At 43.9% G+C, this 20,133-nt stretch overlaps 2 protein-coding genes across 19 annotated transcripts in view; one reads left to right on the top strand and one right to left on the bottom strand.

The window, feature by feature from the left end:
• Window positions 1-9,592: 9,592 nt before the first annotated feature.
• Window positions 9,593-19,200, bottom strand: ANAPC13 (anaphase promoting complex subunit 13). Of its 4 annotated transcripts, none has more exons than XM_004088669.3 (3): window positions 19,071-19,200; window positions 14,738-14,863; window positions 9,593-10,630 (listed from the first exon to the last, which is right to left on the bottom strand). In XM_004088669.3, exons 2-3 carry the CDS (start codon window positions 14,834-14,836, stop codon window positions 10,505-10,507), a joined length of 225 nt encoding a protein of 74 aa, XP_004088717.1. In that variant the 5' UTR covers window positions 14,837-14,863; window positions 19,071-19,200; the 3' UTR covers window positions 9,593-10,504. The 4 variants fall into 4 exon arrangements, with proteins under 4 accessions (XP_004088717.1, XP_003265301.1, XP_030672657.1 ...); XM_003265253.4 differs by lacking the exon at window positions 19,071-19,200 and adding an exon at window positions 18,449-18,517; XM_030816797.1 differs by lacking the exon at window positions 19,071-19,200 and adding an exon at window positions 18,062-18,214.
• CEP63 (centrosomal protein 63) overlaps window positions 18,454-20,133 on the top strand; it is a 163,669-nt gene continuing 161,989 nt past the window's right edge. For 6 of the 15 annotated variants that reach the window (XR_004031278.1, XR_004031280.1, XR_004031279.1 and 3 more), the window contains exon 1: window positions 18,461-18,686. Coding sequence is in view for 7 of the 15 variants with exons in the window: in XM_030816794.1 (XP_030672654.1) it covers window positions 18,531-18,686 (156 nt within the window). In the remaining 8 variants the exon portion in view is untranslated. The other 9 variants (XM_030816789.1, XM_030816787.1, XM_030816783.1 and 6 more) reach the window with 6 other exon arrangements.

The raw sequence follows: 20,133 nt of genomic DNA, 5'->3' as shown, positions 1-20,133 counted from the left end.
ATTTTTGTACTTTCTGCTTCTTGGCTTTTGTAACTACTTAAGAAGGCTTCTTCTACCTCAAATATCCTAAAGTATTCAACTACATTTCCTTCTAACACCTTTAACAATTTTTTCATGTTTAATTCTTGAAACCCTAAATTGGGTTGTTGTTTTTTCCTAAATGGAAAACCATTGTTTCAGCATAATTTGTTGAATAATTTGTCTTTCAAATTATTAAATATTTTATAATTTAAATTTAAAAAATTTAAAGGAGAATGTTTAAAAAATATAGAATGAACTCTTTCTGCTTTCTGAAGCAAAGCCAGGGTGAAGCTCTAAAAAATAAACTTGTTACCACTTCACATTTTGGCTTCATAACAGGCTCAAAAATTAGAGGTTTAATATTCCCTAAAGAACAGATATGACAAGATTATTCCCCTAATTACAAGCCTTGATTGGGCCCCCTTTTCCTGAAGACCAAAGTTCAATCTCCGTAGACTAGTCCTCTGTCTGCTCAGCACTGCTCCCCGCCCCATCATGGGCTTTTGCAATCTTACTTCCCTGCTCCTTTGCCTAGAAGGGAGATCACATCAACTGAACCGGCTGACAAAAGCAGAAAACTTGTAAAGATATCTATGTCAGCAATTTTTTTAAATGACATTGTAATGATCTATTTATGATGCTTCTCTCACTTACTGGTATTTCTCAATGTGATCACTATCAGAGTTTTGGATAGAACAATTCTTCTTTGCCGTATATTTACTAACCCTGGCCAACATCTCACTAAATGTAGCGGTATTCTCTGGTACCTCCCCCACCATCCCAGACATTGTGACAACCAAAAAAAAAAAAAGATAAAAAGTTCCCAAATGTTTCCAAACACACCAGCCCTACCCTTAGTTGAAAAGAAGAGAGAGAAGGAAAAAGAAAATCGAAATGACAGAATGTCATCACCATAAGGTACTGTCCTAACTCGTCTTCTAATCTCCAGATGTTCAAATCTGGCCTTTGTTTCAAAAGGCTACCTTCTCCACAAAGCTTTCCTAAATTCCCTCAACTGCAGGAGATCTATTTCTTCTCTGACTCCCCTCTTCCATGGTACTACCACCATCCATCCATCCATCCATCCATCCATCCATTAATTCATCCATCTCTTTGCCTACTTGCACCACTGCACTATTTATCTAGTAAGTATTTCTTTAGCATTTATTGTGCACTGGGCACACTGACCACTTTCTTCTTATATTTTGGCTTTTTATATGATAAGTGTCTTATCTGGTCTAACACAGTGTAATCTCAGACACAATTCATGTCTGACTTGCATATGCTTTTCTCAGGGTGCTTTGCACAGAGCTGATGCTCACTGCTGAGTATTAGAGGAATGAAAAGTTACTGATTGCAGACATAAGTTTTAACATGCATTTCAAATATTTATTCAAAGGCAGTGAGAGTAGTTTTATTTATTTTTATTTTTATTCATTTATTTTTTTTAAATAACACTTTTCTGGCTGGGCGTGGTGGCTCACTCCTGTAATCTCAGCACTTTGGGAGGCCGAGGCAGGTGGATCACCTGAGGTCAGGAGTTTGAGACCAGCCTGGCCAACATGGCAAAACCCCGCCTCTACTAAAAGTACAAAACTTAGCTGGGCATGATGGCACGTGCCTGTAATCCCAGCTACTCAGGAGGCTGAGACAGGAGAATGCTTGAACCTGGGAGTTGGAGGTTGCAGTAAGCTGAGATCGTGCCACTGCACCAGCCTGGGCGACAGAGAAAGACTCTGTCTCAAAAAAAAAAAAAAATGCTTTTCTGACTCACAATATCAACATTATTACTTGAAAAGATTATCCACAACCTCATTGCCTTTTCAGGAGGATACAAAGTAAGATGGGACAATTTCCTTCCTCACCAGTTTAATCTTGTCCCTAGAAGTAACTACTGCCTATAGTTTCTTTTCTTCCAGACTTTACAAAAGATGTTTATGCATATTCACATACAGATATGCCCATATGTACATTTATTAGGTTTAAATTAGCACATATATTAAAACGCTACATGAAACATGAATTTAAGAATGAAATTACACAATTATGAAGTAAACAAATCATGTTTAACTTAAATGTGTATAGTTCTTTATAACTACAAAACAGTTTTAAATATGTTTTTGTTCTCCAGCCCTAGGAAGTAGGCTCAGTGAAGTTAACAATCAGGCTCCTGGTCACACAGTCAGCAAATGGTGGAGCCAGAACCCGAACCGGGTCTTCTGTCTCCTAATTCATTGCTGTTTCTACTGTGTAAAATAATCCCTAAGGATTACCTGCAAGTTATTATTTATATAATAAAATTATTCTTTGCTTGACTTCGGAGTATCAATGTAAACTTTTTTGAAATACTTATTGTATTACATTGAAAACAATGGCTAATATTTACCAAGTGCTACCATGTGCCAGAAACTTTTCTAAGCACTTTACTTGCATTGTCTCATGTACTCCTTCAAGAAGCCTTTCATGTAAGAAGTATTATCAACCCCATTTTCAATGAGGAAACTGAGGTTCAGAATGGCAAATAACCTGCTTGGGGATGGACTGGTGTGTTGCTTGGCTGGGTTTTGAACCTAGGTCTTTCTTGCCTCAAAGGCGTGTCCTCTTAGCCACTGTACTTTGAGGCAGCCTATATACATTTTACTTACATATAATTTTAAGTAAATAACTATTATGTACAACAGAATGAGATATGAATTTGATGTAAGTTCTACTTTAGAGATAATTGCAATTTGAATGACATAAGAAAACAAGTCCACTGTACAGACTAGGATGTCTAGATAAATGCTTGAATAAGAGCAAGGGAGAGGGCCGGGCACGGTGGCTCATGCCTGTAATCCCAGCACTTTGGGAGGCCGAGGCGGGTGGATCATGAGATCAGGAGACCATCCTGGCTAACACAGTGAAACCCCATCTCCACTAAAAACAGGAAAAAAAAAAATTAGCCAGGCATGGTGGCGGGCGCCTGTCATCCCAGCTACCCCAGAGGCTGAGGCAGGAGAATGGCGTGAAACTGGGAGGTGGAGCTTGCAGTGAGCCGAGATTGTGCCACTGCACACTCCAGCCTGGGGACAGAGAGAGACTCCGTCTCAAAAAAATAAATAAATAAATAAAATAAATAAATAAATAAATAAAAGAGCAAGGGAGAAAACACAGTAAGCAAGAGAGAAATAGGAACAAACATGGAGATTGATTGATTGAAAGAGAGAGCCTGGGTGAAAGAGGCAGGCAGCAGAGTCAATGCAAGGGAGAGGGACTAGAGCTCCAGCCCTCTCCACTTCTGCCTCGAGTCCATCTGAGACTCTATAAGCCAGCCTGGTACTCATTTTTCTTGCACTCCTGGAGTCCTTGCTGTATGATGCGTGTATGTCTGGACTAAGATCTCAGACTGAAAAATAGGCACCTAATCTCTAGGCCCAGAGGGGAGCAGTAGGGTAAGTGGGGAGAATATCCCTAACATCTGCCCATCCCTGAGAGTAGGGGTTGGGAGGCAAGAGTGGTGACAATGAGGCCAGGAAGAAGGGCCTCATCAGGCAGACCCATGCCTCCTGTCTCTCTGGGCTGAGTGAAGGGAGGCTGCATCAGGTCTTAGTCATCGACAGGTGTCAGGCATCCTCACTGGCCAAGAGGCAGCGATGCACCCACCTCACTCTCTCTCCAGAAGCCGTGCGCCATTAGACTGTGCACCACTTCAAGTGAGTACCACTCTGCGGGCATGGTGGAGGGGAACAGGGGAACTGCTGGAGACTAAGATGACAGGTGGGGAGGAAGCACGGGCAGAGATGCCAAGAAGGTACAGGAGATCATGCATGGGCAGAGGAAAACTCCTTTTGCCTTTGGGTGGTGGCAGCATGATAAAGGGGATCTGAGTCACAGGGAAGGCGTGGAATAACTGGGATGGGTCTGTACGTCAACCTCTCCCCCACTTCCTTTGGAGTCATTTGGTTGTTTTCAAATTCTCCACCCTTTGCCTGTCCCCCGCCCCCCCCATCAAATCCGGTTTGTGTGTGGTGTGCGTGTGTTTGTATACACACACAATTGGCTCTTGGTAAGAATAATATTAGCTGAAAACAGGAAATTGCAATTATCTGACAATTTTTGATATATAAAATCAGTTTTTTCATATGGTTCAACCCAGTTGGTAAACTAAAATAAAAATCTAGGTGGAAATCCTTACAGTAATGAGCAGAACTAATGCAGGAATGGGGTAACCATTGGTCCCAGCTCTGTAGTTGTGTTTCTCACACCTACAGCACTCAAGAGGCTCGATTCTGCAACAGCTGCATTGCTGGGACCAGGGTGACAGAGTGCAAGTTCATATAGTAGTTGGCTAAGAGCCAGATGAAATTTAGGCAGGGACATGCCCTGAGATTGAGTGATAACCTCACTTCAAGTTCTGTACCTCTCCTTTCTCCCATGGTCAGTGAGGCTAGTTTTCAGGAAGCAAAAAAGACAGAGGGTTCAGTTGAGCTGAGGAACCAATTTCGGCAACTGCCTAGGAGATCATTCGAGGACCTGAACCCCTGTCACGACTCTGGCAAGCCTGGGGGTCTGACCCAGCATTTTCCCTGTCACTCCTCCTGGCCCTGGTTGCTTTTCTGTCACCCCAAAGGCCGACACCCAGTCCCTTGAATTCTCACTTCTAAGGTGAGGGCATTTACTGGGTTTAGTCATTGTCCAGCATGGAACCCTGATAGATACCATAGATTCAAGGATCAGCTACCTAATTTATGGGGCCCAGTGCAAAATGAAAATGTGCATTCCTTGTTAAAAATTATTAACACTTTCAAGACAGCAAAAGCAGAGCATTATACCAAATGCGGGCCCTTTCGAGTGCAGGCCCTGGGTAACTGCCTTGCTCGCACGCCTGAGCAGCTGGTCCAGGCTGGTTCGGGTGCAGAGGCCAGGACCATCCATCATCCGGGCCAGGAAGGCCACAAGATATGATGTCCCTTTAGGAGACCACCCAGCTGCCTTTTCAGGCCTGCCACTACCCAGTCTTTCCTCGAGAGCTCACTGATGGGGTATGGCACAGTGAGAGTGAGAAACTGGGGAACAAATATAACTGTGGGTAAAGCAGGGCCAAATCAAGAAAGAAAGCTTTGAAAAACAGTCTTTTCATGGAATCAACCTAAATGCCCACCAATGGTAGACTGAATAAAGAAAATGTGGTACATATACACCATGCAATGCTATGTAGCCATTAAAAAGGAGATCAGGTCCTTTGCAGGAACACGGATGGAGCTGAAGGCCATTATCTTTAGCAAACTAACGCAGAAGCAGAAAGCCAAACACTGCATGTTTTCATAAGTGGGGGCTAAATAATGAGAACCAATAGGCACAAAAAGGGGAAAAGCAGACACTGGGGCCTACTTGAGGGAGGAGGGTGAAGGAGGGAGGGGATCAGGAGAAATAACTATTGGGTACTAGGCTTAGTACCTGAGTGATGAAATGATTTGTATACCAAACTCCTGTGACAACAGTGTCTCTGTATTAACAGATCTGCACATGAATAAGAGTTGTTTTGTTTTGTTTTGTTTTAAAAAAAGAAAAACAGTCTTTCTAGAGCCTAATGGATTATTCCTGGATGATGCCTAAATTATCCAAACGATTTCATGCAAAGATCTGGGAAATAGCTTAATGAAAGAGCCCCAGGCCTGACTATAAGTTGGGGACACAGGTGGGCAAAATTCCTGGTTCCAGACCTCTTTTTCTTTAACCAAAAGTTCTGAACTGCCCTCACCTTTTGGGTGCCCTCACTTTGCCGCCGACAAAGCATGAGTGAGGAGCCCACTAGGTGAGCTGCTCAGTGCAAGCCTGGCTGGCCAGAATCCCAGGAAGGCTGTGCTTTCCTCACATAACCGCTACCTAGCACTTTGGGCAGCCCAGGTATACAGAATCACTTTCAAGCGAAAGATCACATGTATTGAGAATCTTCAGTGTTCAGAGCTAACGATCAGCCAGTGATTCAAATTTTCTAAAGGAATTGAGCGCCCCCTGCTGGGTATTGTAGCATTGACATTAAACTATCCTCTCAAATGCACCAAAATCTGAAACTACAGAGATTTAATCTCGTATAAAATCCGGTGACAACAGGACTCATGGTGACAACATTATATATGAGTATGATAAAAGGTTGAATCTTTAAATGTTTCATGACTCCCATGCTCCTATTAAAAATGCTACTAATTCTTTGTCTCAATTTTAGAAACAAGGTACATAGTTTAAAGTTCTAACTATTCTGGTAGGATTTTCTTCCCATGTCACAGAAAGTTTTACAGGAAAGGTAACATGGTCCAGGGAGAGGACATGAATTTTGGGATCAGACAACCTAGGTAGGAATCCATTTACTATTTGAATGACTTGGAATAAGTCTTTTGTGTTTTTTTTTTTTTTTTTTGATGGCGTCTCACTCTGTCGTCCAGGCTGGAGTGCAGTGGCACCGTGTCAGCTCACTACAACCTCTGTTTCCTGGGTTCAAGCAATTCTCCTGCCTCCGCCTCCCAAGTAGCTGGGATTAAAGGTGCCAACCACCATGCCCGGCTAGTTTTTTGTTTGTTTGTTTTTGTTTTTAATATATTCTTAGTAGAGACAGGGTTTCATCATGTTGGCAAGGCTGGTCTCAAACTCCTGACCTCAGGTGATCTGCCCGCCTCAGCCTCCCAAAGTGCTGGGATTACAGGCGTGAGCCACCGCGTCCAGCCTGGAATAAGTCTTTCAACGTTAACTTGGAACAAATCATTTAAGTCACCATCTCCTGATCAATAAGGACAATGCTATCCACCTCAAAGGTGAATGTCAGGGCTGGAACTCACGTGTTTAAAGTGCATAGAAGTGCCTGATTAACCATTGTGTCATTGTTACGATACTATTACGATATGAGTCTAAGTTGGGCTTCAAAGGATGGGCAGCCCCCGGACTCAGACCTTGTTTCCAGAGAGTAGGGGCTGTAACTTTAGTCTTGTGTCTAGCTCAGAGATCTAACCCCTGGGTCATGAGGGCGGTGCTCACACTGGGCAAGTCTGGACAATTCCACCTCGAACAAATATTTCAAGTCCTTCTACTTCTGCCTCTATCTTGCCAATCCAAACTACGATCATCTCTCACTTGAGCCAATGCAAACCTCTTCTAATTTGTCTTTCCACTTCTATTCTTACCTCCAAAGTGATATATAATATATAAATTTAAATCCAATCTGATCAGGCCACTCTCTCTAGTCAGAACCTTTCAATGACTTAGAAAAACTTTTTAAAATCAGACACCTGCCTACCCACCTTGCTTATAATGCCAGTCATACCTCCTGGCTTTATGCAGTTAGCTGTCTCTGTAAGCAATCCTCATCTCCCAATTCTTTCCCTTATTACTACTACTCATCCTTTGGGTGTTGGCTCACAAGCTCAAGGAGGGTACAAGAGATAGCACATTTCTTTTCTTCAAAGCAAATTAAGTCCATTTGGCCTCACTCTGATGCACTGCAAGCAGACATTAATTCTGTGGTCACTGGGTGTCCTTTCCCCTTCTTAGGGTCTTGCAAGCATTTAGGACACTCATGAATGACCTGGAAAAATGGGTAAAGACCTCTACTCTTCAATCTATCTGGGTCGTTGCTATTATCTTCACTGCCAAGTCTGAGGGGGCCCTTGTAGGAGGGGGTTCCAAGCTTGGAGGTCTTTGCCTCGTCTGAAGACTCAGTGTTGAGGTGCAGGTTTCCTCTGGAGCACTCAACAAACCATGAAACTCTGAAGTTCACCATCTCACTGTGGTACTGAGTTGCACCAGCTTTCCACTACTCCTAAGAGGCTCCTGTCTGCAGACCCTCTTCTCTCCCACCCTCCCCTGCTTCCCAAACAAGGGCTAGGGTTATTATTAAGCATGTCCACTTCCTGCTGTGCACGGGAAGCACACAGGACCTGGTTACTTCCTTGGAGATCAGAAAAAAATTCAGAGACAAAATTAGCATTTCAAATTATGTGCTATAAAAGCTGCTAGTCACAAGGTCTCCCTTGGATTATTCAATATAAATCAGATCGCCTCCAGTCACATTCTCCTATACTGCAGTAGTACTGTTGGTACCCATTCCCCCAGCTACTGTGTATTGGCTGTCAAAGGCTCACAGCTGTGAGAAGAGATTTTAGTTATTCAGTGTTTTCAGTTTCAACAAGGGATACAGATACAAGCAGCCGAGGCTGCTTCTTACAGTGTCCTCTGGAGAGATGTGTCACCTGGCAATGCCTGGGAGGTTACGCTCTCACTGGGGGATTGTGGGAGGGGCCAAGCCAATGACTGACCAATTAATACTCAGTACAAAGGCCTAACCCCTTGCCTCAAAGTGAGAGAACTCTTGGCATCATCATGGCCCAGAAATCCCACTGGATCAGACTGAAGCTAGACTTCAGCTCAAACCACATCTTGGCTCAGCTTCTTTCCCTGCCCTATCCTGTTTACCTTACAGGACTCTTCTGGAAGCACCTCAATAAATCACTTGCACAAGAAATCTCTGCCTCAGGCTTGGCTTCTGGGAACCCACCCTAAGTCACATCTTTTATTTTTCTTTCCTAGCGTACGCCCCAAATTGAAATCACGTATTTGTATGGCTAATGGTTTAATGCCTGCCTCCCCAACTAAAGGCTCCATGAAGGGAGAGGCCATACTTATTTCGTTCATTGCTATATTCCCAGTGCCAGGCATGGTGCCTCCCACAGAGAAAAGCAATATGCAGGCTCTAAACTGGAAAGCTGGCAGGAACCAATAGGCCACAAAGCCTCTCGGCCTCCCTCTCCAGATACTTTTCTTTTTGGGTGTTTTGGTACAGACAATTGAAGAAAGCTACCCTGTAACAGCAACTTAGCATTTCTTGTGCCCATCATCCTCAAGCCAGTCCTAGACAGAGATTTCGAAGCCCTGTTTGACAAAATCTGACTAGCCCAGATAAGGTCACCTAATTCCTGATACAATGAATTACAGTTCTGGCACCATAACACAAGTTACGAACTTGCCCAGAGGCTATTCCTAGGGGTGGGGGAAGTTCTCAGATGACTGTCATAGACACAAACCAACAGCTGTCTTACACATATCATATTCTGGTTCAGCAGAAATCAAGAATAGCTTTCATATTTTACTGGTCTACTCATATTCCAGGTAAAGGCTAGGCAGGATTCACACAAACATTTGTCAAGTTCTTAGATGTTAGTGTCTCAGAGATTACATATCACAAGTAGGCTGTAAAATCCTCATTTAACAAGAATGTGAAAGAACTGTGGCATTCTAGGTACTTTAATTTTTTGAAAAGCTTTTTCTCTTGTATGATTTTTTTTTAAAATATTGTAAGTCTCTTTTCTATTAGGTTGTCTTTCTTTGCTTGTTGAAGGGACTGGTGCCTTCGGGTCTTTATTCTGAAGACAAAAGATTTCTAGGCAGAACTACTGATGCAAAGAGAAGAAATCAGCCTGGATGTATTTGGATTATAGGATAGCTGCTAAAATCATGTTTGTGATTGAAAACCTAAAATAAGCTAATTTGTTTTTTCATGTACCTCTTCCTCCTAAAAGCTAAATAAACAAAAAGACCCAGCATAAAAAGGATGAGAAGACATTTTAGTTATTCAGTGTTTTCAGAGTTTCAACAAGGGATACAGATACAAGCAGCTGGGGCTGCTTCTTACAGAGTTTACAATCTGGGGAGAGAACATCAAAGACACTGTTTAACAGGCAGATAATTCCAGGAATAAATATACATGAATGTGCTTTTCAAAATACAGGTTCTTATACAAGTGTATAACTAAATACTGATTCCATAGTGGGGTGGTTATAACTGAAAGGGCTCTGAGAAAATAAGAAATGCCATTACTAAATAAAACTAGTCATCCACCTAGCCAAAGATCCTTTTCAGCAGCACAAAAGGAATTTGTAAGGAGAACAGAGGTAACTGTCAGATATCTTTCTAATCTGTAAATTTATCCAAAGTTTGAAAATACCATGAAGAATCTTAGGAATGCCAGCAACCAGGGAATGGGATATTTGCATATCACAACATCTACAGGCTAAATACACTCCGAATGCTTCTCAGTGTGGGGAAGTATGAGAAGTTAATAATTCTCCTAGTGTCTGTTTTCCTTTTTCTTTGCCTTTCCCTCTCATACGTTCAATCACCTGTGTTACAGGACACACATAAGTAGTTGGAAGGTGTTAAAATTTGACAGTAAAGCAAAATCAGAGGTGGAGGCAAATGTTTAACCAATCATGTTCATAATGCAAGCTACTCAATGAAGAGTTTTAGGTTTAAAGCGCCAAATGTTCACTATTACTGAGAAATCTCAGTTTCTCATTCTGGTGAACATTTTCACATCGCACTTTGCTACCACAAACTAAATGGGTGTACATTTTTGAGTGCTGATTTATTACTCAAAGATTTGAATTAGGAGACTGAAACAAAACATGCTTTATCTGTGTACTTTTAGAAAATCCATCCACAAGAAAGGAGCCAAGTGTCAGTTTCCAATGGGGGGAACATTCTCATGGAGGTACTGTAAGGCTAAGTCTGTCCACTTCATTTCTTGTTCTTTGACAGATTCTGTGGTGCCACCATTGTCTTGTTCAGGTTCAGGAAGCTCATTCTGAAAAGATACAATAGAAATTCAGAACAGTAATATATTCTGCATCTTCTTGGAACTCAAGAACACTTAGAATTAAAGCTTGTGAGTTCCTAGGAACAGGCAACATAATTGATATGTGTATTCTAAAAAAGCTAAAATCATACACGTGAGGAAACTGTCAGAAGTATCATTCAAACATGGCCTGGGCCTTCTTCAGTAGGGAGTGATGGGCATTTTGACTCTGACATTTGTGAAGGAGGCACTGTAGCAGAAGGGTTAAGAGCAGAGGCTTTTGGAAGCCAACTAGGATCCAAGACCACAACTCTCCCATTTGCTGGGTTACTTGGGCAAGGTATGCAAACCCTTGGGGCCTTTGTTTCTTCCTTGGCAAATGGGAGAACTAAAGAGCTATCACCTCACAAGACTACTGTAAGGATTAGGTGAGGTAATTTAGATCAAGTGCTGAGCACTGTGTGGGGTATCCATTGCTCAAGGAATATTTGCTATTATTATTAGTGGCTAGGAACACTGAGATGAGCCAATCCTAAATCTTCTTTAGGGGGAGCGTGCTTTAAAAGAATACTAGTTTGCTGGCATATTCCTTAGACACAAGAAATGTATCCAAAAAATTATCTTGGACCCAACATGTCTTTTTTTTTTTTTGAGATGGAGTTTCGCTTTTGTTGCCCAGGTTGGAGTGTAATGGCATGATCTCGGCTCACCACAACCTCTGCCTCCCGGGTTCAAGCGATTCTCCTGCCTCAGCCTCCCGAGTAGCTGGGATTACAGGCATGCACCACCATGCCCGGCTAATTTTGTATTATTATTATTATTATTTTTTAGTAGAGATGGGGTTTCTCCATGTTGGTCAGGCTGGTCTCAAACTCCCGACCTCAGGTGATCCACCTGCCTCAGCCTCCCAAAGTGCTGGGATTACAGGTGCGAGCCACCGCGCCTGGCCCAACATGTCTATATTATAATAAAAATGGAGGTAGGGAAGGAAACACTCAAAATGTAATTAATAGATGAGACCTCCCCCTAGTGGTGGAGCAGGGCAACAAAAAACACAACAAATGACCAATTCACACCCTACCAGCAATTTTCTTAAAATGGTAAGTCATGGGCCACACTTACTGTAGGATCTGGGATCATTTCCCTGAATTTTAAGTTTAAATGTATTACTACTGAAAACTCTGCTTTGTACTACAGTTCACAGATACCAATATATTTCTTTTCAATTATCTATGTTTTGTTTTATGGTTAGCAAACTGTTATGCAATATTCAGACTTAAAATTTTCCACTGGATTCTAATTTGTAGTATGTGAATATGTTTTCCCCTCTAAAATTATGCTCAATATATATTAAATGATATTTACTTATCTATATTCGAATCACATACATCTTGTTCTACAAGACAGATTCAAACATACTTGAACAGATTGAAAAGAGCTATCATTTATTGTAACGCAATAATATATTATCTTAAACTTAAAAAGAAAGTTCAGTCCTAATAATTACTTATAGATGACAAAGAATAAATAGGTCCTTGGTTAATGAACTCTTTAATTCAGAAGCAGACAATTTGCTTAATTTCATCCTACCTGTGGTATGCTTTCTAAAATAATGTGTCTTTCATTTGGTATCTACTGTCCCTTGCAATACATGCCAACACATAAAATCGCATATATGCCTGGAAAACAAAAACGAAAGTATCATAAACCCAGCCATCCATTATAGTGTACTGTAAAACGCCCTTAGTTCTTTGCAGCTACTCTTATCAAAAGGTGAAATTGGTTTCCCCAATCTTGGATTTGGACTGGCCCTGTGAGTTGCTTTGGCCAACAGAATGAAGCTGTCTTGCCAGTGGGCCAGTTCTTGGCCTAAGCTCCACGAAGCTCTGCGGTTTCCTCTCAGGTTGCTCTTGGAACCCTGAAACTGAGAAGTCTGGGCTAGCTTGCTGGATACCAGAGACCATGGCATAGTCACCCCATCACCCAGCAGACAGCTTGTTAACTGCCAGACACGTGAGACAGTCCTAGATTACCCAGCCTCCAGACAGTCTGTTGGCTGACTGCACAACACAAGCAAGCTTGGCAGGGATCAGCTGAGCTGGTGCAGACTAGAAGTCCCTCCCAGCTGAGCTACAAAATCATGAAATAAACAGTTGCTCTTTTAAGTCACTAAGCTTTGCGGCGATTTGTTATGCAGCAAAACCTAACTGGCATACACATTGCCTTAGAATCACAAGACAAGTGAAAGGTGTGGATTAGCAGCAGGGCCAAGCCAACTTCGCCTGGAAGTCAGCAGGGAAACTTCCCTCTCCTTCATCCCCTGCCACACAAATGTTCTCCAATCTGAGCCATAAACTTCTCCAGAAGTGGACATCTCCTTTATTTTCTTGACTTTGTTTAGGCCCTCCTCCCTTGTCCAGACCAGAACAATAGCTGGCCAATTGGTCTCACTTGCCCCTTTCTCCATGTCACACAATCTCTAACAATGCTGCTAAACTGATTTTCCAAAAGCCAAATCTGAGCATAGCAGTCTTGCTCTTAAGACCATTCATTCCTGGATCTCCTGAGGATGAGGTCTAAGTGTGGTATCAAATACCACTCTCAATCTGATCCAAGCCCAACGTTTCAGCCTACTTATGTGACAAACGTATTCTTCATCCACACTGAATGACTCACCATGTCCCAAAGCCTTTCAAAACTCTAGACCTTTATATATCTGTCCCCTCTGCTGCAATACCCTTGTCTACCTCCACTAAACTTCTGGTCCTTCCTTATGACCCAGCTTAAACATGACATTCTCTCAGAAGCCTTTCTGATGCCCACCAGGCAATCAGCCACTTCCTATATGGTGTGGATGTTTATGCCTCCACCTAGAATATTTATTATCACAATTACTTATCTGTAAGTGTTGCCTTTCTAGACCCCTCAGGAGCAGGAACTGTATCTTATGTTCACACAGTCTTATGGCATACAGTAGGCTTCAAAAAATGCTTGTCAAATGAATGAATGAACAAAAGTTCACAAGACAGGATTTGGAACTTCACAGACCTAGGTATATGTTATATGAAGCCCTACTTACCTGCTACCAGAGTTTGGGCAAGTTGCCCTTTCTGATCCTATTCTTTTCCTATAAAATGGGAATAACAGCACCTCCCTCACAGGGTTGTTTAAGAATTAGAGATAATATATATTTCCAACCTCAGTCCATGGCATAAAACTGGTATTCAATAAATGACATCTATAATTCTTATCATGCTCTCTTTTTTGACTATTTTCCTAAGCTTGAACTAAGCTGACTTGTTATTTGATACGTACATTGTTCACTGAACATATTACTATCTCTTATTCGTAAATGAAAATACAGATGAACTATTTTATTTCTTTGTAAACAGCAGCAGCAGATATTCTAACTATAAATTATATTTTATTTAATACTAACTACTCTTCTCAGGGCAGCTGGCATGCTTTAAAGAAAAACAGTCCCGTTTTCCCTTTTTTAGGCCTCTATGACACAAATGGGATTTTAAACAAACATTTATATAAGCAAAACTTTTGGATCACTTATTACATGAGGTTTAACAAACTCCCTGCAGCAGAGTTTTCCAAAGATAGGGAAGAAAAGAATATTCCAGAAGGCCACTGGCCTAAATGCAAAAGAATATCAAGGTATCTTCTGAGTATTTTCCAGGGAACCTAAGACAGGCGTATGCTCCAAGAATGTGAGTTTCTAAAAATGCCAAAAGACTGATGAGCCACAGGCAGGGAAGTAAGAAACAGGCTCAAATGCTGCTGCTTCTTGTTCCTCCCCATCTTGTGCATTAAACTCTCATTATTTGGTTTCTCTGGTTTTTGTGTGGTGGACAGAACATGGCTCAGAAAATCTGGGCTCTAGTCCTGGCATGACTCCTAACTGACCTGGCCATGTTAGCTCCCTGAACCACATTTTTCTTCAAATAAAACATACAACTGGATGCTCTCCAGAGGCTTCTAGAGTTAGAGAATTCCACAGCTTTGATTTCTTTGCCACACTAGTTTATCTTCCATTGATATCCCTCCTCCACTAGTTACTGCCAGATCAATACCTTTAACCCATCCTCAGCTCAAATCATAACCTACCAGTGGTATTGCGACATCCTCGTAAGGCAGCTTGTCTTCTCGCCAAGCATCATCAATCAAATCCAAGATCCTTCCATCTCTCTGAACCTCACTGTCCATTTTCCTGCAGCTTTGATCTTGTCAAATCTGTAAGCCAAAGAGGTTATTTCTTAAACACAAGGACTGAAGAGATGGTATAATCCACTATTAGGATTCTCCAGGCTTTTTAGTCTGGGGCCACCTTTTGGGAAAAGGTTCCTTTTCTCTTTTTTTTTTTTGAGACAGAGTCTTGCTCCGTTGCCCAGGCTGGAGTGTAGTGGCGCGATCTCGGCTCACTGCAAGCTCCGCCTCCCAGGTTCATGCCATTCTCCTGCCTCAGCCTCCCTAGTAGCTGGGACTACAGGCGCCTGCCACCACGCCCGGCTAATTTTTTGTATTTTTAGTAGAGATGGGGTTTCACCGTGTTAGCTAGGATGGTCTCGATCTCCTGACCTTGTGATCCGCCCGCCTCGGCCTCCCAAAGTGCTGGGATTACAGGTGTGAGCCACCACGCCTGGGCAAGGTTCATTTTCTCATATGGGCCAGGTGACTACTTTGATCACAGTTCCTCTCTCCAACCCCAACTGATACATATTTTATAGTGTATACTGGACAGGCATAGCCCAGTTGACAGACCAGTGTCATAGAGTGTGACAGGAGTGCAACACGTTCTTAAATGAGGCCCTCAAATATTAATACGTTGCATCTCAATGTAGCTCTTCTCTTCTAACTTGAACATTCACCTTTTCCTGTTTGTGATGCCTTTGATGAGTCCCTGATTCATAACGGCCAGCTAAGTTTCCTTTCTAGCCCCTGGCTCAAACTTCAGCATTCTTAGGCACAGGAGTCACATGAACATACTGTAAAGGAAACGGTTTCCTTCCCTAAAATAGTACCCAGGCTGAGATCCGAACAAAGCACTTCTAGGTGAACACCAGTGGTAGAACCTCATACTGCAAAAGTTTCTCCAGTTTCTGATTCCCTTTGGGGTAGCTCCTTCCTTGGAGGTTCCTTCCTCTAATTCTTAATGCTACACTCCCTTTAATTTCTGGCCCAAATGGTCAGGATGCTTATTTAGCTCCTTGACCATGGCTGATTCCCCATTTTTCTCTGAAACTGCTATAATCTAATTCAAAAGGCTGGCTAGCTTGGAGGATACTTCTGGATTCCCTGTTTCCAAGGTTGGGCCCTGACTCATTATAGGCATCATCCTATGGGTGCTCCCTGCTACCAAGTGACAATCCAAAAAGCCTGGAAGCCACTAGCATCAAAGGTACTCTCAGTTATTCTCAGTTTCTGAGACTATGGAGACTCACACAACAAGCAATTTTGGGGGGGGGGGGGCGGGGTGAAACCCACCATCTGGAGGTGCTTTTTTCAGAGCTCAGCCTGGGTGATATTTTAAGGAAGGAAGCCATTTCCTTTACAAGCTCAACGTCAGACATCGTCTTGCCTTGAAGATTTGTGTTAGGTCTGTAGTTGGTCCCTTCGCATAGTCCAGTTTAGTGTTATCTCAGTATGTTCATGAGTTCCTATGCCTAAGAATGCTGCGGTTTCGGCCAAGGCAGGTGGAAGTTTTTGTAAAAATGGCTCACAGGGCCGGGAGCGGTGGCTCACGCCTGTAATCCCAGCACTTTGGGAGGCCGAGGTGGGCGGATCACGAGGTCAGGAGATCAAGACCATCCTGCCTAACAGGGTGAAACCTCGTCTCTACTAAAAATACAAAAAATTAGCCAGGCGTGGTGGCAGGCGCCTGTAGTCCCAGCTACTCGGGAGGCTGAGGCAGGAGAATGGCATGACCCTGGGAGGCGGAGCTTGCAGTGAGCCGAGATAGCACCACTGCACTCCAGCCTGGGCGACAGAGCAAGACTTCGTCTCAAAAAAAAAAAAAAGGCTCACAGCTGTCCCCCATAGGATAACTGCAACATATCCCTAACACCTTGGCAAAAGTTATACACAGATTGGTATGGGAAAGGGTTTTTTTTGAGACGGAGTCTTGCTTTGTCACCCGGGCTGGAGTGCAGTGGCACGATCTCTGCTCACTGCAAGCTCCGCCTCCCGGGTTCACGCAATTCTCCTGCCTCAGCCTCCCAAGTAGCTGGGACTACAGGCACCCGCCACTACGCCCGGCTAATTTTTTGTATTTTTAGTAGAGACGGGGTTTCACCGCATTAGCCAGGATGGTCTCGATCTCCAGACCTTGTGATCCGCCCGCCTCGGCCTCCCAAAGTGCTGGGATGTGGGAAAGGGTTTTTACCCCCATGACAAGGATCTGGGCAAAAGTTAAGCAAAATGCGCCTTGCTACTTCTGTCACCTGTGAGCCAGGTGAGGGCTTAATTAATCCAGTACTCAATAATTAACCGAGTACTATTCAGTGGATAACTCAAAGCAAGACGAAATTTTGGTTATACTTTTGAAGTCCCTGTCTTACAAGAGCTCCCCACTTTCCTGCTGCTACTCCTTTGTCCTTGCTGCTCTGTCTCCTGGGATACCCTTCTCACTTTCCTCAGCTGATCCAAACCTGACTTTCCCAGGCCCACATAGATTTTCCACCTTTGTAAAGTTTTCTCAAATCACTCGAGCTTCAGTAGGCCCTCTATCCTTGAACTCTTGCTTCTTCTCCTAACTTAATCTACTAAACAAGCTAGGTCAGCTTTGTGGTCAATTGCTCAGGTATTATTGTCTCCAACTGTTATGTGTACATTTTGTACCCATGATTCCTTAGTAGATCTCTCCACATTTGGCCTCAATCTTTTTCACCTGTCCCTTCTCCAAACATCTCCAACCCTGTCACATTTTCCAGCCTTGGCAGTTAAAACCCCACATCACTAACGCCACTCTTCCTTTCAAGATCAACGCAGGCGTCAGCTCTTGAAGGTCAACATCCCATTTCCGGGATTAGGCGCGAAGCTGCCTTCCCTCATAAGGGGCTGTAAGGATGGGAAGCATCAAGATAATCAATGCCCAGGGCACACTGATTATCTTGTGCACTAAAGCCACCGTCCCAAGTACTCGTCACCCAGTACGACCACTGTTTCCTGAACAAACTCTTCTTACACACGTGACAGTCCCGATGCCTGCAATGCTCTTTGTTTCTTCCTTTTTATTCCAGTGAACCCACAGTCAGTCTAAAAATCTTAGGTCCCAGGTCGCTTCCTGTAGGAGGCCGCCTCCAAACCTCAGGCTGAGCGCGGTCCCGGTACCCACCCCTCCAGGGGTCTCACAGTCCCCTAAGCACAAAGCATGGCACCAACTGGGGAGCCTGTCAAACAGCCCAGATGAATGTCTTTCCAAATACGCGGTACCTGCGTTTCCTGGGACAGGGACACGTCTTATCAATTTCTATATATTATAGTTTTGTAAACATGCATTTATAAGGTCAAAGCGGTAAAGCCTTGTTCCTTGCTAGAAATGAGCCTCGCAGGCCACCACCGTCCGCACCGTACGACAGGCCGCCCCTCAGCTGCGGCTTCCGGCCTGAGGCAGGATGTACCAAACGTGGAAGCGGAGACGGGGAGGTCTGGCGGTGACACGCAAGTCCCTTTCCTCCCGACACAGAGTGCAGTAAAGAAAACGGTTATGAACGTAAAGTGACAGCCTCGGCCGATGGGAATAGGGGGAAGTCCGACACTGAGCAACGAACGCACTCCCGCGCCTCCAAAACCTAGGCCGGGGGCGCTGGAAACTCTTACCGGCCCCGGCCACCGTCGCAGACGCTTCCTCCTGCCACGCCCCCCCGCATCACGTGTCTGCGCTCTTTCCTCGGATTCCCGGATGTGGGTCAGTTCATTTGCTCTCGTGCAGGGGAAGTCTGGAGAAGACATTGTTTCAATTATTAAAAGTGTGGGGGCAGTGGGCGGAACAAACGCGCCGACTACAGAGGCTGGACGTAAGCTTAGCGGTGGCGCGCGTGCGCAGCGCTGGCCCGAGGTAAAGGCGGGAAGGCTCAGGGGCGTGCTTGCGGCAACTCTGTAACCGCCTGTGCGCAAGTCGGAAGGGAAAGGGGCGGGCGTGTCCTGGTCTGGAGGCGGCCCAGGCTGCCTTGGTGACTCTGGCTTCGCGGCTTCAGGGCTTGCGGCGGGTTCGCGCAACGGCCTGCGAACCACCAGGCGCGTCCCCGCCGGCTCGGGTCCGCCCCGGAGCCCCGTCCCTCGGCCTGGCCCGCTATGCCCTGCACACCGGCGGAGTCCGGCATGGCGCAGCCCGGCGTGCGGTTCGGCCCTGCCAGGTGGTCAGCCCTTCCTCGGAGGCCGGGGTGCTGGGGGCGCTTCAGAGAGTGGCCAGGTGGGCGAGCGAGCTGCGCCCAGTACTCACCTTCACCGGCGGACCCGCCTTCCTTTTCAGCGGAGAGACCCCAGTGCGGCCTCCCTGCCAGGGCTGCTGTCCAGCTAACGCTGTTGGGACTACTTCATTCACTGCCCAAGGGGGCCCGCTCATTTAGGGTGGCGTGTTAAGTTTGGCAGCTTTTAAAATAGTGAGTTGGTTTAAACGGTTATGTTAGTACAAGAGGTGCGGAAATGTGGCAGAAATCGTGGACTGAAATTGGAGTGCCCTGAACTAACTGCTCCATGAACACAAATCAGGGATAGAAAGAAATAAGGATGGTTTCTTAGGAGCACTTTAATCATGGAGATACTTGAAGACAGTACATTTAGGTTTATAATGTGGTTTTTCTTATGTCCCTTACGACATCAGGAGAGTAAAGATGAGTATGATGTCGGAGACTAGTCATCTTTTGTAGTTTCAGCACCGTACGCTGATACGCACAAAGTAGTTTTCCCTGAGCCTTATGTCCGTTTAAACGTATTAAAATAATTTATTATTTTAATAAAGCAGTATTGTAGGGTAGATGCTCTGTATTTATACGGTTCCTCAAGTGCTTGCGTTTATTTTTTAGATACGAGGAGATCATAAGGATCGTTGATTAGATTTCTGTTAGCTGTAGCTTAATGATAAAGTGTATATATTTTCTTAATTTGGCATGCAGTACCATTTTTAGATTAATTTTTATTTTGAGTTTGCCTTTTGACTATGGCATTATCAGTGATCAGGGTAGTAAAAAGCTCCGAAACTAAAATGGAGTAGAGATTTATAAACAGGCACACTGCCTTTTAAAATGTATGTAGATGCAAATCTAAAAGTTGTTTGTAAAAATTGTATATGTTGATTGTACTGATGCCATTTCCTCTCGTTAAAAGGTGGAAGACCTTTGCTTAGTCCTTTCTGTTCTAATTTATGTTGTGCTGGCAGATGGTGACAGCATCAGTAGTCCACTCTGTCATTGCTTCCTGCTTTCAAAAAATGTCAACTTGACTTGAAATGCAGCTAAAGCCAACATTGAGATAAGGTTTCAGGAACTGAATCTCCGATCTTTATG

Source organism: Nomascus leucogenys, chromosome 8, assembly GCF_006542625.1.
Source record: "Nomascus leucogenys isolate Asia chromosome 8, Asia_NLE_v1, whole genome shotgun sequence".
In the NCBI taxonomy this organism is placed as follows: Eukaryota; Metazoa; Chordata; class Mammalia; order Primates; family Hylobatidae; genus Nomascus; species Nomascus leucogenys.
This window is presented reverse-complemented; position numbering and strand designations above follow the sequence as displayed.